This window comes from Equus przewalskii, chromosome 9 (assembly GCF_037783145.1).
Source record: "Equus przewalskii isolate Varuska chromosome 9, EquPr2, whole genome shotgun sequence".
Lineage (NCBI taxonomy): Eukaryota > Metazoa > Chordata > Mammalia > Perissodactyla > Equidae > Equus > Equus przewalskii.
Window position 1 is genome coordinate 9,044,271 of NC_091839.1, and position 14,398 is coordinate 9,058,668.

The window sequence follows — 14,398 nt, forward strand, 5'->3', positions numbered from 1 at the left end:
TAAACTTTAAAAGAATCAAGATGTAAGCAAAAAGAAAGAGAATGCTGAGGTCAAATTCTGATCATGGCAAAGGTGTATTTTACATCTTCACTAGTCTTATTTGTTTCATGTATTGACTAGAAACAACTGAATAAACAATGATTTCTTTCTTTTTTTCCTTTTTTTTAAGATTGGCACCTGAGCTAACAACTGTTGCCAATTTTCCTCTTTTTTTTTTTTTCTTTTTCTCCCCAAACCTCCCCGGTACATAGTTGCATGTTTTAGTTGTGGGTCCTCCTAGTTGTGGCATGTGGGACGCCGCCTAAACATGGCCTGATGAGCGGTGCCATTTCTGCACCCAGGATCTGAACCGGCGAGACCCTGGGCCACCAAAGCGGAGTGTGTGAACTTAACCACTCGGCCACGGGGCCGGTCCCAGTGATCCGTTTCTAAAACCAGCTCCCCCCCAAAAAAACAATTCAAAACATAAACAAAAATATAAAAACTGTAAATATATAGCCATATAAATTTCCAGACTTTTTCTGTCTTCTGTTTTATGATTATCTGTCTGCCATTCTTCTCTCTGTATTGATTAGTATATTTTTATATCTTATAAAAATAAATATATGGGTCAACCTGATTTTTCTGTTGACATTATGTATGAAATATTTTCCATGTCCTTAAATGTTCTTCCAAACTTATACATTTTAATGACTACTTTATATTTTGTACAGTGTTGGCCTGGCGTATGTTTACTAAGCTTTGCTAGATAGAATGCCGAACATTCCTTGCCCATCGCTAATATTTTGATCGACTTTATCCAATTTCAAGGCCATAAAAGAGGTTCTGGTTTGGGTGATGCGGCCTCTTTTCGGTCTTGAAGTTGGCAGTGGGAAGAGGAAGTTCTGCGCAGTGCAAGGCAGAGCCGCCCACTCTCAGGTCCACATCAGCCTCACCAGAGTGGCGCACTGGGCAGCGAATTTCCTGCTGAAGTATCTGGGTCTGGCTTCAATGCAGAAATGACTCTGCAGCTGAGACCCTGGGAATTGGGTGGGGCACTGGATTTGTCCAGAATCTTCATTTATCCAAATTGTGTGTGATGCGAGGTGATGGGGAGCGTGTAATGGAAGAGCACAGCGGTAACACTAACTCAGTTCCTGCGGGGACACTGAAGCACAGCTGGTCTCAAGGTCTTTCTCTTCTCCCAGGGCCGGGATTTGTGGACTCTGCTCTAATGGCAGAGGAACCCAAAGGACCGGTCAGCTCTTGCAGGTCTAAAACCATGGCCCATGTAAGTTGATGTTTATTTCCTTGTTGAAATATGTGTGTTTTTTAGGTCATATCGGTATTTTCATCAATTTTCCTGCAGTTCCTAAAAGAAAGGCCCCGCAAATAACCTGCTTCCCAGCTCTTGTTCCACAGAGCAGTGATGCCAGATTACCTGGCGCCCTCTCTGTGTGGCCCATTCTTAAGTAACTGGGGTTCATGTAATTATTGACCAAATTATTCAGCGTATTTTAAGTGCCCATTCTTCTGTTGAGGGCAGGCATGGAGTAGTGAAGCAGTTCAATTCTTTAAGTAAAGCTTTATGCAGTGCGGGTCAGGTCTGCAGTATGGTGAGATGCAGATGGTGGTTGTGTTTGACTGTCCACAATAAGACTGACATATTCTGCATCCCTGACATTTCCAGAAGATGAGGTGAAATTTGTCATTGAGTGACCCGAATCTTAATGTAGGGAGAAATCTCATGTTTGGTATGGATTAGTGTATGATTGGGGCTTTTAACATGGAGCTCATGGATTTGGTAGGAAAGCCATGAGACATGAGGCTATTTTGTTGTTGAACGAGACATGCTAAGCTTGGGTGACATCTGTATAATTGACCAACCTTCTTCAGTATCCTTTAACTCAATGTATGATCTATTACTGTATAATTGATTACCCTGAAACATAGTGTCATAAAGCAGTAAGCATTTATCTCAGAGTTTCAGAGGGTCAGGAGTCTGCACGTGACTCTGGGTCTCTTAGAAGGCCGTCAGTGTGCCGGTCAGGGTTGGCGTCATCTCAGAGCTCAACTTTGGGTGGACCTGCTTCCAAGCCCACTCAAGTGGTTGTTGACAGGATCCAGTGCTTCATGGGCCATTGGACCGGGGGCCTCACTTCCTCAGTAGGTGCTGGCTGGAGACTGCTCTTGGTTTGTTGTTATGTGGGCCTCTCCAGAGGGTGGCTCACAGCATGTTAAGTGGCTTCCTCAGAGTGAGCAAGTGAGACAGCAAGAGGGGACGAGCAATGTGGAAATCATAGTCTTTTATAACCTAGTGTTGGAAGTGACATTCCATCACGTTTACTGTTTTCTGTTTGTTAGGAACAAATTACTCTTGCTAGGTTCAGCCCACATTGAAACGGAGAGGATTTCCTGAAGACGTATATACCAGGAGGTGGCGATCATTGGTAACCAATGAAGTTACCTACCACACTCAGAATAAAGGAAGCGTTTAGTGAGAAATGGTAAATGGCAACAGAACTGAATAGCATATGTAGTAGGTGAAAACAGAAAATTGGGCAAGACTTTCCAAATTGTGCATCTAACTGTATAAATTATTAAATATGATACATCCATAAAATTTAATGTCACGTGCCAAAAAATACATGGATCTATTGAAGTGAGTCAAATGTTGATGGTAAGATTTGATATAGTAAAGAAGTTGATGCTTGAAGAAAGTCTTAATTTTATGCAATTTTCTAAAGTTTGGATAAAAACATCCCATGGTTAAATGTCTCTCTTCCCTTCAAAGAAAAGTATTCCTCAATAACCCAGATTTATTGAGAATTTATGAGGCAGGTAGCATTTCTACATTATTCTTGTATACACTTATTTATTTAGTAGGGAAGCATTATTATTTTGTCTTTTTCCAAAAGTTTTCAATATTTAGAAGTATCCCAGAGTATGGAAAATGTTTTGCCTATACCAGCAGGCTTCTTTAAAATTATATATGCATTCTGCTTCAGTCTCCTCCTACATCATAGATTTCCAGCCTACAGGTTTTCCAGATTGCTCTTTTCCTGCATAGAAGTCCTTCATCTCCTCTGCTCCCACTTTTAAAATGTTTTCTTCAGTTTCCCCAGTAATGCATGTATTTGCTGTTTCAGGGATCATTGACGTTCAGCGATGTGGCCATAGCCTTCTCTCAGCAGGAGTGGGAAGGTCTCAACCCTGTTCAGAAGACTTTGTACCAGGACGTGATGATGGAGAACTATAGAAACCTGCTCTCACTGGGTATGTTTATCCGCCTCAGATAATTTAGATTAATTTAGAATCTGTTGTATCGGCTATGTGTTTTTTCCACTGTGATTTTCAGGGTGGCTTTTCAAGAAACTAGCTAAATTTGTTTTCCCTCCTCCCAAAAAAATGGTTCGAGCTATGTCAGGGTTAGAAATGGCAACTCCATTAAACATCTCCATCTTCCCTGTCCCTCAGTAACATTCTTAGCTCCCTCTGTTCTGTCTTTGTATTTGCCTCTCTTCCCTACTGACCAAGCAGCTCCATTAGCAGTCTGCGGCATGTGTTGTCAAACTGTTGTCACAGGATCCAGGTTTCTCGTTTGTTTGTGCTCCACATTGCTGTAATACAGCATTTTATTGTCTGGTCCAGTTCTAGGGATATCAGGTTGAGAGTGGGTCCAGAGTTGCTCTCATTATCAGAAGAGCCTCTGTAATTCATATAGTGGTGGACTGGATATTTGGAATTCATTTAAAACTGCGCCAAAAGCAATCTGTTTCCTAAGACAAAATTGGTCTGATGTGTGGTTTTGAGTCATGATCCATGAAAATTACAGTTAAAATGAAATGAATGTCCGATAGCTGTCTCTTCTTGTATACTCTAGGAACTTCAGAGCATGTCATTGATAATGTTAATAGCTAACACTGTGACTGCTGTGTAGTAGTCAGTACTCCAAGCACATTATGTGATCTGATTAAACTAACTGGGAGTATTAACTGATTTAATCCCCCCAACAGTGCTACTATCACCCCCATTTTATAAATGAGAATACTAAGGTGCAGTGGGTTTAAGTGAACTGCCCAAGGTCGTACCCAACTGGAAGGCAACAAACAGGAATTGATCCCAGGCTCCAGAGTGTGTTTTCACTATCTTTATGCTTGTTCTCTAGTGTTAAAGGCCATGTGAGTTTAAATTTTAAACAAACAGTATAACAAAAACTGATCTCTTATTCTTTACTTCTCTCATTTTTCTCTCAAATATTGAATATCATTATGATCTTTTGATTATAGTAATTATAATTTTAAGTCTTGACTAGTGACTATTTCTCTATCCTGTGGCTTTTTTTTTCTCTGTAAGCAGGTCATGCCATTTCTAAGCCAGGTGTAATTACCTTATTGGAGCAAGGAAAGGAGCCCTGGATGGTTGTAAGGGAAGAAACAAGAAGATGGTGTCCAGGTAAGTGAGAGCAAGTCAGGCAGGAGAAGTCCTCTGTGTAGTGATGGCCCAAGTGGGGGACACACTTGGTAAACACATCCTGCGAACCCTGCTTGGGAAGCTCCCTTCTCTGTGAAGAACAGGCTTGTGATGGGGGAAGGAAATATCTCAGAATGAGACACCCAGTGAACTTCATCTTAACCTCATTAACCATTCGTCGTGTTACTTTTCTCGTATTTCCCTCCCAGTTTAGTGCTCGACACTCTCCTTCTTCCGCAGTGTAGCCATTTTGCCTGTACATAGTTTGGACCGAAATTCTTTCCAGATCCTCTTTTTCGGTGTGACTCCATTGTCTAAAATTACATTAATTCCTGTATCTGGCAAATATTTGAATCCTCTGAGTTTGGCCCTGCACGTGGCACCGTCAGTCCAGGAATAGTAAGTAGGGCAGAGAATGTTTCTGCAGTGATGGGATCATACTGTATTAGGCACAACAAATAAATAGATAAGTAATATCAGGCAGTGAAATACGTTATGAAGGACCCTAACCAAGAACACAGCACATTTAGGTGAGGTCGCAGGGTCAGGAACCCTTTTCTGAGAAGGTGACGTTTGTGCAGAGATGTGAAGTAAGGCCTCAGGCATTTTGAGTATGTGAGCGAGAACATTCCAAGGAGAGTGAACCACACGTGCTACGGCCCTCAAGGGGGGATGAGGTTTGTGTGTTTGAGGAGTGGCAGGTTGATCAGAGTTAGTGAGTGGTGACTGACAGGATGTGAAACTAGAACGTTAGGAAGGATAAGATCGTGTAACGTATTGTGGTTCATTATTAAGAATTGGAATTGTTTTCTTGGGGCTGGCCCCGTGGCGGAGTGGTTAAGTTCGCGTGCTCCGCTGCAGGCAGCACAGTGTTTTGTTGGTTCGAATCATGGGCGCAGACATCGCACTGCTCATCAAACCACGCTGAGGCAGCGTCCCACATGCCACAACTAGAAGGACCCACAATGAAGAATATACAACTATGTACTGGAGGGCTTTGGGGAGAAAAAGGAAAAAAGTAAAATCTTTAAAAAAAAAAAAAAGAATTGTTTTCTAGGAGTAATTAGGATCCCTAATCTGATTGCAGTTTTTTATCTTCATCCTTTTCATTACTTATAAAACTCATACAGAAGCCTAGATAAAACAACTATAGGTTTATTACTCATTTTCATATCCAAATATTTCTTTTTTATATAATTATTTTTAAAATTTATATAATAAATTTTTTATAATGTGAAATTTCAGTTGTGCATTATTGTTTGTCAGACACCATATAAATGTGCCCTTTCACCCCGTGTGCCCACCCCACTTCCCTCTGGTAACCACCAAATTGTTCTCTTTGTCTGTCAGTTTGTTTATCTTCCACAAGTGAGTGAAATCATACAGTGTTTCTCTTTCTGGCTTATTTCGCTTAACATAATACCCTCAAGATCATCCATGTGTTTGCAAATGGGACAATTGTATCTTTTTTATGGCTGAGTAGTATTTATTCAATCCTCTTTATCCAATCATCAGTCGATGGGCACTTGGGTTGCTTCCACATCTTGGCTATTGTGAATAATGCTGCAGTGAACATAGGGGTGCATAAGTCTCCTTGTTTTCAACTTCTTTGGATAAATACCCAGTAGTGGGATAGCTGGGTCGTATGGTATTTCCATTTTTAATTTTTTGAGAAATCTCCATACTGTTTTCCATAATCGCTCCAACAGTTTTCATTCCTACCAGCACTGTATGAGGGTTCCCTTTTCTCCACAACTTCTCCGACGTTTGTTATTTTTTGCCGTTCTAACGGGTATAAGGTGATATCTTACTGTGGTTTTGATTTGCATTTCCCTGATGATTAGTAGTGTTGAACATCTTTTCATATGCCTATTGGCCGTCTGTGTATCTTCTTTGGAAAAATGTCTGTTTGTATCCCCTGCCCACTTTTTGATCGGGTTGTTTGTGTTTTTTTAGTTCAGTTGTGTGAGTTCTTTATATATTATGCAGATTAACCCCTTGTCAGATATATGATTTGCAAATATTTTCTCCTAGTCGGTGGGTTGTTTTTTCATTTTGATCCTGGTTTCCTTTGCCTTCCAGAAGCTCTTTAGTCTAATGAAGTGCCACTTGTTTATTTTTTGTTTCCCTTGTCCAAGTAGACATAGTATTCAAAAAGATCCTTTTAAGGCTGATGTCAAAGAATGTACTGCCTGTATTTTCTTCTAGAAGTTTTAAGGTTTCAGGTCTTCAAGTTGTTGGTCCATTTTGAGTCTGTTTTTGTGTATGGAGAAAGATAATGGTCTGCTTTCATTCTTCTGCATGTGACTCTCCACCTTTCCCAGCACCATTTATTGAAGAGGCTTTCCTTTCTCCGTTGTATGGTTGTGGCTCCTTTGTTGAAGATTAGCTGTCCGTAGGTGTGTCATTTTATTACTGGGCTTTCACTTCTGTTCCATTGATCTGTGTGCCTGTTTTTGTACCAGGACCATTACTATAGTTTTGTAGTACATTTTGAAGTTAGGGATTGCAATGCCACCAGCTTTGTTGTTGTTTCTCAGGATTGCTTTGACTATTTGGGGTCTTTTTTTGCCCCATGTGAATTTTAGGATTCTTTGTTCTATTTCTGTGAAGAATGTCATTGGGATTCTGTTTGGGAGTGTATTGAATCTGTAGATAACTTTAGGTAATATGGACATTTTAACTATGTTTATTCTTCCAGTCCATGTGCATGGAATATCTTTCCTTATGTCATTATCAGTTTCTTTCAGTAATGTCTTATAGTTGTCCTTGTATGGGTCTTTCACCTCCTTGGTTAAATTTATTCCTAGATATTTTATTCTTATTTTGCGATTGTAAATGGGATCGTATTCTTGAGTTCTCTTTCTGTTAGTTTGTTATTGGAGTATAGAAATGCCACTAATTTTTGGGAGTTGGCTTTGTACCCTGCCACTTTGCTGTAGTTGCTGATTATTTCTAAAAGTTTTCTGATGGATTCTTTAGGGTTTTCTATATATAAATTCATGTCTGTCATCTGCAAACAATGAGAGTTTCACTTCTTCATTGCCTATTAGGATTCCTTTTGTTTCTGTTTCTTGCTTAGTTGCTCTGGCCAAAACCTCTAGTACTGTGTTGAATAAGAGTGGTGAGAGTGGGCACCCTTGTCTTGTTCCTGTTCTCAGAGGGATGGCTTTCAGTTTTTCCCCATTGAGTATGATGCTGGCTGTGGGTTTGTCATATATGGCCTTGATGATTTTGAGGTACTTTCCTTCTATACCCATTTTATTGAGAGTTTTTATCATGAATGGATGTTGGATCTTGTCAAATGCTTTCTCTGCATCTGTTGAGATTATCATATGGGTTTTGTTCCTCATTTTGTTAATGTGGTGTATCAGATTGATTGATTTGTGAATGTTGAACCATCCCTGTGTCCCTGGTGTGAATCCCACTTGATCATGGTGTATGATCTTTTTAATGTATTGCTGTATTCGGTTTGCCAATATTTGGTTGAGGATTTTTGCATCTGTGTTCATCGGCAATACTGTCTTGTAATTTTCCTTCTTTGTGTTGTCCTTGTCTAGCTTTGGTATCAGGGTGATGTTGGCCTCATAGAATGTGTTAGGAATTTTCCAACTCCCTCAATTTTTTGGAGTAGTTTGTAAAGAATAGGTAATAAACCTTCTTTGAATGTTTGGTAGAATTCTCCAGAGAAGGTATCTAGTCCTGGACTTTTATTTTTTGAGAGGTTTTTTAGTACAGTTTCAATCTCTTTACTTGTGATTGGTCTATTCAGATTCTATTTCTTCTTGATTCAATTTTGGGAGGTTGTAAGAGTCTAGGAATTTATCCATTTCTTCTGGATTGTCCAGTTTGTTGGCATATAGATTTTCATAATATTCTCTTAAACCTTTTGTATTTCTGTGGTATCTGTTGTAATTTCTCCTCTTTCAATTCTGATCTTATTTATTTGAGTCATCTCTCTTTTTTTCTTAGGGAGTATGGCTAAGGGTTTGTCAATTATAGGTTAAGGTATTAATCGTAATTCCCAGGAAACCATTAAGAAAATAACTTAAAAAATTATATAGCAAAGGAAACAATAAGGGAAATCAAGTGATACCCTAGAACATCTCTATTTAACAACAAAGAAGGCAATAATTAAGAAATGGGGGGTGGGGGAAGGCCTAAAACATATAGAAAATAATTATCAAAATTTCAGGCATAAGTTCTATCAGTAATCACATTAAACTTAAACTGAGGACACACTCCATTTAAAAGACCAACATTGGCAAAATGGATTAAAAATAAAAAACATGATCCAACTGTAAGAAACACATTTTAGGGTCAAAAACACAAATAGGGTGTGGTATGGTTGTCATATTTTTTTAGCTTGTTTCTACATGTGATAAATTCACTTTGGTTTACTTAAGCTGTTCCAGTCTCTCTAAGCCTTTGGAAACCTTCCTCTGCCATTTAAGGAGGAACTTGGCCACTCTTGTAGTGGACTTTTCTTGTCAAAGTAGCTCAACTGAAACATTTCTCTGTATTTCCTTTTCTGTATAATTCTGGGTTACCCTGGACCACTAGAGTCATTTTGGTGACATTGGCAAGGTAAAAACCAAGCAGAAACCATGTTCTTCTGTTTGGCCTGTCAGTGGGCCCCAGGACATTGTCTTGGAGCTCACATGTGTGGTCACTTAACCGCTTGGTAACCATGTTGGCAGGCGGCAGCAGCTGAACCTGGCTTCCCCTGTCCCTGCCAGAGCTCCTCCTTCAGCTTCTGTACCCCCTGGGACATGTGAAGTCTTTAGCTCCATGACAAAGGCGCTAGCCTCTCCTGCAGAATTCCCCTATCGTCCAATTGGGAGGATTGGAGGACACAGGATGTCAGCGCCAGTTCCAGTCCATGTTTTTCTAAGATTCTCCTTTGTTCTTGCTTCCCTCACTTCACGTCCAACTTTCTTGTCCAGCTGCCTGCCCTGCTAACTGGAAGTTCCAGAAGCAGACTGAGAAGTGACAGCCTTATGTAGACTTTTTAACCACCTCCTGCTACAATTTACTTATTAACTCGTCTCCTGAGTCCATCCTCTCTGATACCTCTCTATATGCATTATGTGTTTTGCTTCAAACTCTTAAGTTCTGCTTAAGAACTTCCTTTAGGGGCCGGCCTGGTGGCACAGCAGTTAAGTTCGCACGTTCCGCTTCTTGGCGGCCCGGGGTTCGCCGGCTCGGATCCCGGGTGTGGACATGGCACTGCTTGGCACGCCATGCTGTGGTAGGCATCCCACATATAAAGTTGAGGAAGATGGGCACAGATGTTAGCTCAGGGCCAGGCTTCCTCAGCAAAAAAGAGGAGGACTGGCAGTAGTTAGCTCAGGGCTAATCTTCCCCCCAAAAAAAAAAAAATATCAGCAGCAAGAAACTCAGCTCAGTCTGGGTTGCTTGGTAAAGTTTTGACTCCTTTCCCAAACCCTCCTGCTTTTATTTACAGTCCTTATGTGGTTAAGTTTTGTATTTTGTCAAGTGTTTATAGTTGAAATCAGTCAGAGGGGGGCCAGTCTAGGCTGGAGGGACTTAGTGCCACCGTGCTGGAACTAGACCTCCTGCAATTCAGGAGTTATTTAATGGTTCAAAGTCATTGTTTTTCTCTTGTATCATTGCTGATTCATCGCTTTTTGTTGCCTGGTTTATATGTATGCATCATAATCATTTTTATGCTATTTTTTACAGTTTTGGTCCGTCATAGCTCTCAGTTTTTGGAGTCTTCCTCTTTTTGGAATAAGATTTCTAGGCTCGCTTTTCCTGCTCTCTTTCTACATTTTCCCTTTGTCCAACTATTCTGTGCCTGTATTTTAGCTGTGCATATTGAGAAACTACAATCTAGATATTAAAGTGTGTTTACTACAGCTGTCTTTTCTGGAAGATTTTTGCCGCCATCCAGTTGGTTTAGGCTTCTCTTCTGTGGTCAATTTTGATAAATTTTTTAAGAAAGTTGTCCATTCTTTCAAAAGTGTTCACGTAGTACTCTTGCAATTTAAATAAATTCCTCTCTGGTTCTTATTTTCTTCTAGAAAAATTTTTACTTGTTTTTAGTCTCTTTTTTGGTTGGTTTACCTAATATTTCCTGTAATAGGTTTTCAAAACCCCAGCTCTTTGATTGATTTGTTATGCTACTGTCTTCTCACTCATTATATCCTGCTTTCCTCTACTTTGTTGTTTATTTTCTACATATTTGACATTGATCCTCAACTCATTTTCTTTTATAGAAATAGTCCTTTGAGTTTTAAGTTCTCTGAGTGGTGAAATTGCTTACCCAAGATTCTGATATGTGCTTATTTTCTGCATAGTCATTTACTAGGATTCTTATATCTCAGGGTTTTTTTTTCTATAGTGATCCAGCATTTTTGGAGAGGACATTACCATTTCCACATGGAAGGTCTTTTGGTTTTCTAATATTTGTTATTGATTTCGATTGTTACTCTATTTTGAAGAGTGTTGTTAATATTATTTCAACTTTTGGTACATAGACCATACTCTAGTCATAAGAGGATATTTTTTGCCCCCAAGTCATAGCCTCCTCATTAAGCGCTTTCGATTTTGCTCAAGTTATTGCTTCATAAGACTTTTATCCTTCAACTCACAACTGACAGTTCTTTTCCGTATAAATCTTGGCACTCTTCCTCTACACTGTTGTATAATTCAGGTTCCCTCTTTTGCCTCATGTTCCTAAATGGTCAAAATACCGTAAGACCTGGTATGTGTTAGAAAATTGATTAACATACTCTTCTGGGGATTACCAGAATGGTTGGCCTTGGTTAAAAGGGAAAGGTAGAGTGGGACCTGAGAAAAGATATAAGGAATAAAAAGATTGAATAGCTGTAAGCATAGTAAATAATAAAATCTTAGGAGAGGCTAAATAGGTAAAGATTCTCAGTATCTTAACTGTTATAAAGAGCAAAGCAAAGCGCAGATGGCTGTGCATCTGAGGAAGTGGACCACAGTGGTGGAAATGTTTCTTTTTAGGGGAATTGTAATTGAAGAGTGATCAGGTATAAATAATTGCCTTTTTAAATTTAATATGTGTTTTAGATGGAAGTAGTATGTTAGAGCTGGCTGGTACTGGCTGTCTAGGGACAAGATTTTACATGTCCTAAGTCTGGGTTTGTTTACACTATATTGATAGCTTGAAATTGCCTGTCGTGGGAGTATTTACACCATCGACATGGGCTAACACGACACAGATCAAGGCTGGATGTGCTGTGTGTGTGTGTGTGTCTGTGTGTATAGAGAGGTTGTTAAAACCTTTACCAGCACTCTACTGCAGAAACTTATTCTCTGAACTCTCCTTGTATGTTTTCAAGATTTATGACTGTATTTTAGAGTTCTTTAAATCACCTCTAATTGTAGAAATTTTCAATTTTGTCTTAATCAATTATAGGACATTTTCTGGTCAAGGAAACATTTTCTTATTTGTTTTAGATTTGGAATCAAGATATGAAATAATCAGCTCTGGAAGAATGTACATGTGTATAAAACATTCATCTCTAAATCTACAACATAGAATTAATAATGGAGAGAAACTCTATGAATGTAAGGAATGTGGGAAGGCCTGTAGTCGTCGTTCAGACCTTAGAGTACATCAGACAATCCATACTGGTGAGAAACCACATGATTGTAAGGAATGTGGCAAGGCCTTTCTTCGTCTTTCAGACCTCAAAGTACATAACAGAATTCATACTGGTGAGAAACCCTATCGATGTGAAGAATGTTGGAAGACCTTTATTTCTGCTTCAAACCTTGCTCAACATGTAAGAGTTCATACTGGTGAGAAATCCCATGTATGTAAAGAATGTGGGAAGGCCTTTGGTCAAGCCTCAAACCTTTTACACCATAAGACAATTCATACTGGTGAGAAACCCTATGAATGTAAGGAATGTGGGAAGGCCTTTAGTGTGTATGGACGACTTACTCAGCATCAGAGTATTCATAGTGGTAAGAAACCCTTTGAATGTAACAAATGCGGGAAGTCATTTAGGCTCAGTTCCGGCCTCAAAGTACATCAGAGTATTCATACTGGTGAGAAGCCCTTTGCGTGTAATAGATGTGGGAAGTCCTTTAGGCTTAGTTCAATGCTTAAAGCACATCAGAGAATTCACACCGGGGAGAGACCTCATGGAATATATGTATAGTAGACAATGGAATTATACCACTGAGAAACAATTTAAATGAAGAGGATGTGAGAAGGCATTTTCCAAAAGGCTTATAAGGCATCAAATAATTTATACAGGCATGAACTCCTTGGAATTTAAATAATGTTTGATGTTTTTCACTTATGACCCACATATTGTTCACATTCAGAGAATTTTGTTTTGTATTTATATAAGAAAGTCTTTTATGACATTCCTCTATGTTTCACTATTGACTGGCTGTCCAGGCTGTGTGGCCAAGGTCACAGGCAGGTAAGTGCCACTCATGGAAGAGACCAGTGCATGATTTGAAGTCATGAATGTAGCCACCCCTGACGCAGGAAGGGGTAATAATCACTGGAAAAGGCTTGCCAACAAACTGTGACCCGGAGGTGAGAAGGCCAGTTAGCCAATGATGGGTAAGACCTCCAGGGGGAGGCAACCTAAGACAGGCCCGGGGGCACAGACGGAGAAACGATATCGATATCGGGAGCAGGAGGGACCGTTGCCTAAGAGACCTTGCCTGCTCCGAGATATACAAGCACAGCAATAACATGATAATATCAAAACAGAGGCCAAGGGAGGACTCCTTGAGAAATCACTAAGAATTCTTGGCATTCGCTAATTACTTCATCCAGAACACCTGTGTATGTTTAACAGCTGTAAGCTGTGTATATATTGAAACGCTGGTTATAATAAACTCAGAGTGGCCATCAGCCCTCTCCACATCTATCCTGATGTGTACCTTGCATTGCAACACCGACAATGAAGAACAGAGAACATACACGCCAGGATCAAGTGGTACAACGTTTACTTACAGCAAAAGAGGAGATCGAATGCACAAGATCTAGTTCCTTAGTGTGTCCATAAGCTACGGCCAGGAAGTCAACTCCACATCTGACAGGGATGATGAGCTGCACACAACACACTTTGTGCTGCAGTGGCAAGATGCCAACCCTTCCCCATGAGGTCTATCAGATGGCTGTAATTACCAAAACAAAAAACAACAAATATTGGAGTGAATGTGGCTAAAAGGGCACCCTCATACACTGCTGGTCGGAATGAAAACTGGTGCAGCCATTATGGAAAACAGTATGGAGATTTCTCAAAAAATTCAAAATAGAAATACCATACAACCCAGCTGTCCAACTACTGGGTATTTATCCAAAGAACTTGACATTAGTGATCCAAAGAGATTTATGCACCCTTATGTTCATTGCAGCATTATTCACAATAGCCAAGATGTGGAAGCCACCCAAGTGCCCTTCTATGGATGAAAGGATAAAGAAGATGTGGTGTGTGTATATATATACACACACACACACACAACGGAATACTGCTAAGCCATAGAAAAAGACAAACTTGTCCCATTTATGACAACATGGATGGACCTTGTAGGTATGATGTTAAGCGAAATAAGCCAGACAGAGAAAGACAGATACAGCATCATTTCACTCATATGTGGAAGATAACAAATACATGATAAACACAACAAATTAGTGGTTACCTGAGGGGAAGAGGGTTGGGAAGTGGGCAGAAGGGGTAAAGGGTCACATATGCACAGTTAAGGAGAAAAATTAGACTACTGTTGGTGAGCACAATGACGTCTATTAGAAATTGATAAATAATAATGTACACCCGAAATTACACAGTTATAAATCATTATGATCTCAGTAAAATTACTGGGGAAAAAAAAAGGGAGGGATTGGATCCTTACCAAAAAAGAATGGGGGATACCTTTGTTCCTTTAATTACAAAAATCTTGGACACTAGAAAACGAAAAA

The 14,398-nt window shown here is 39.8% G+C and overlaps 1 protein-coding gene across 1 annotated transcript in view; it reads left to right on the forward strand.

Moving 5' to 3' along the window:
• The window catches only part of LOC103552493 (zinc finger protein 30-like), a 66,584-nt gene extending 52,186 nt beyond the window's left edge, over positions 1–14,398 (forward strand). Inside the window, exons 11-14 of the mRNA XM_070559516.1 lie at positions 1,188–1,270; positions 3,129–3,255; positions 4,336–4,434; positions 11,908–14,398. Of these exons, the coding sequence (XP_070415617.1) occupies positions 1,188–1,270; positions 3,129–3,255; positions 4,336–4,434; positions 11,908–12,617 (1,019 nt within the window). The 3' untranslated portion in view covers positions 12,618–14,398. The remainder of the gene's footprint in view (positions 1–1,187; positions 1,271–3,128; positions 3,256–4,335; positions 4,435–11,907) is intronic.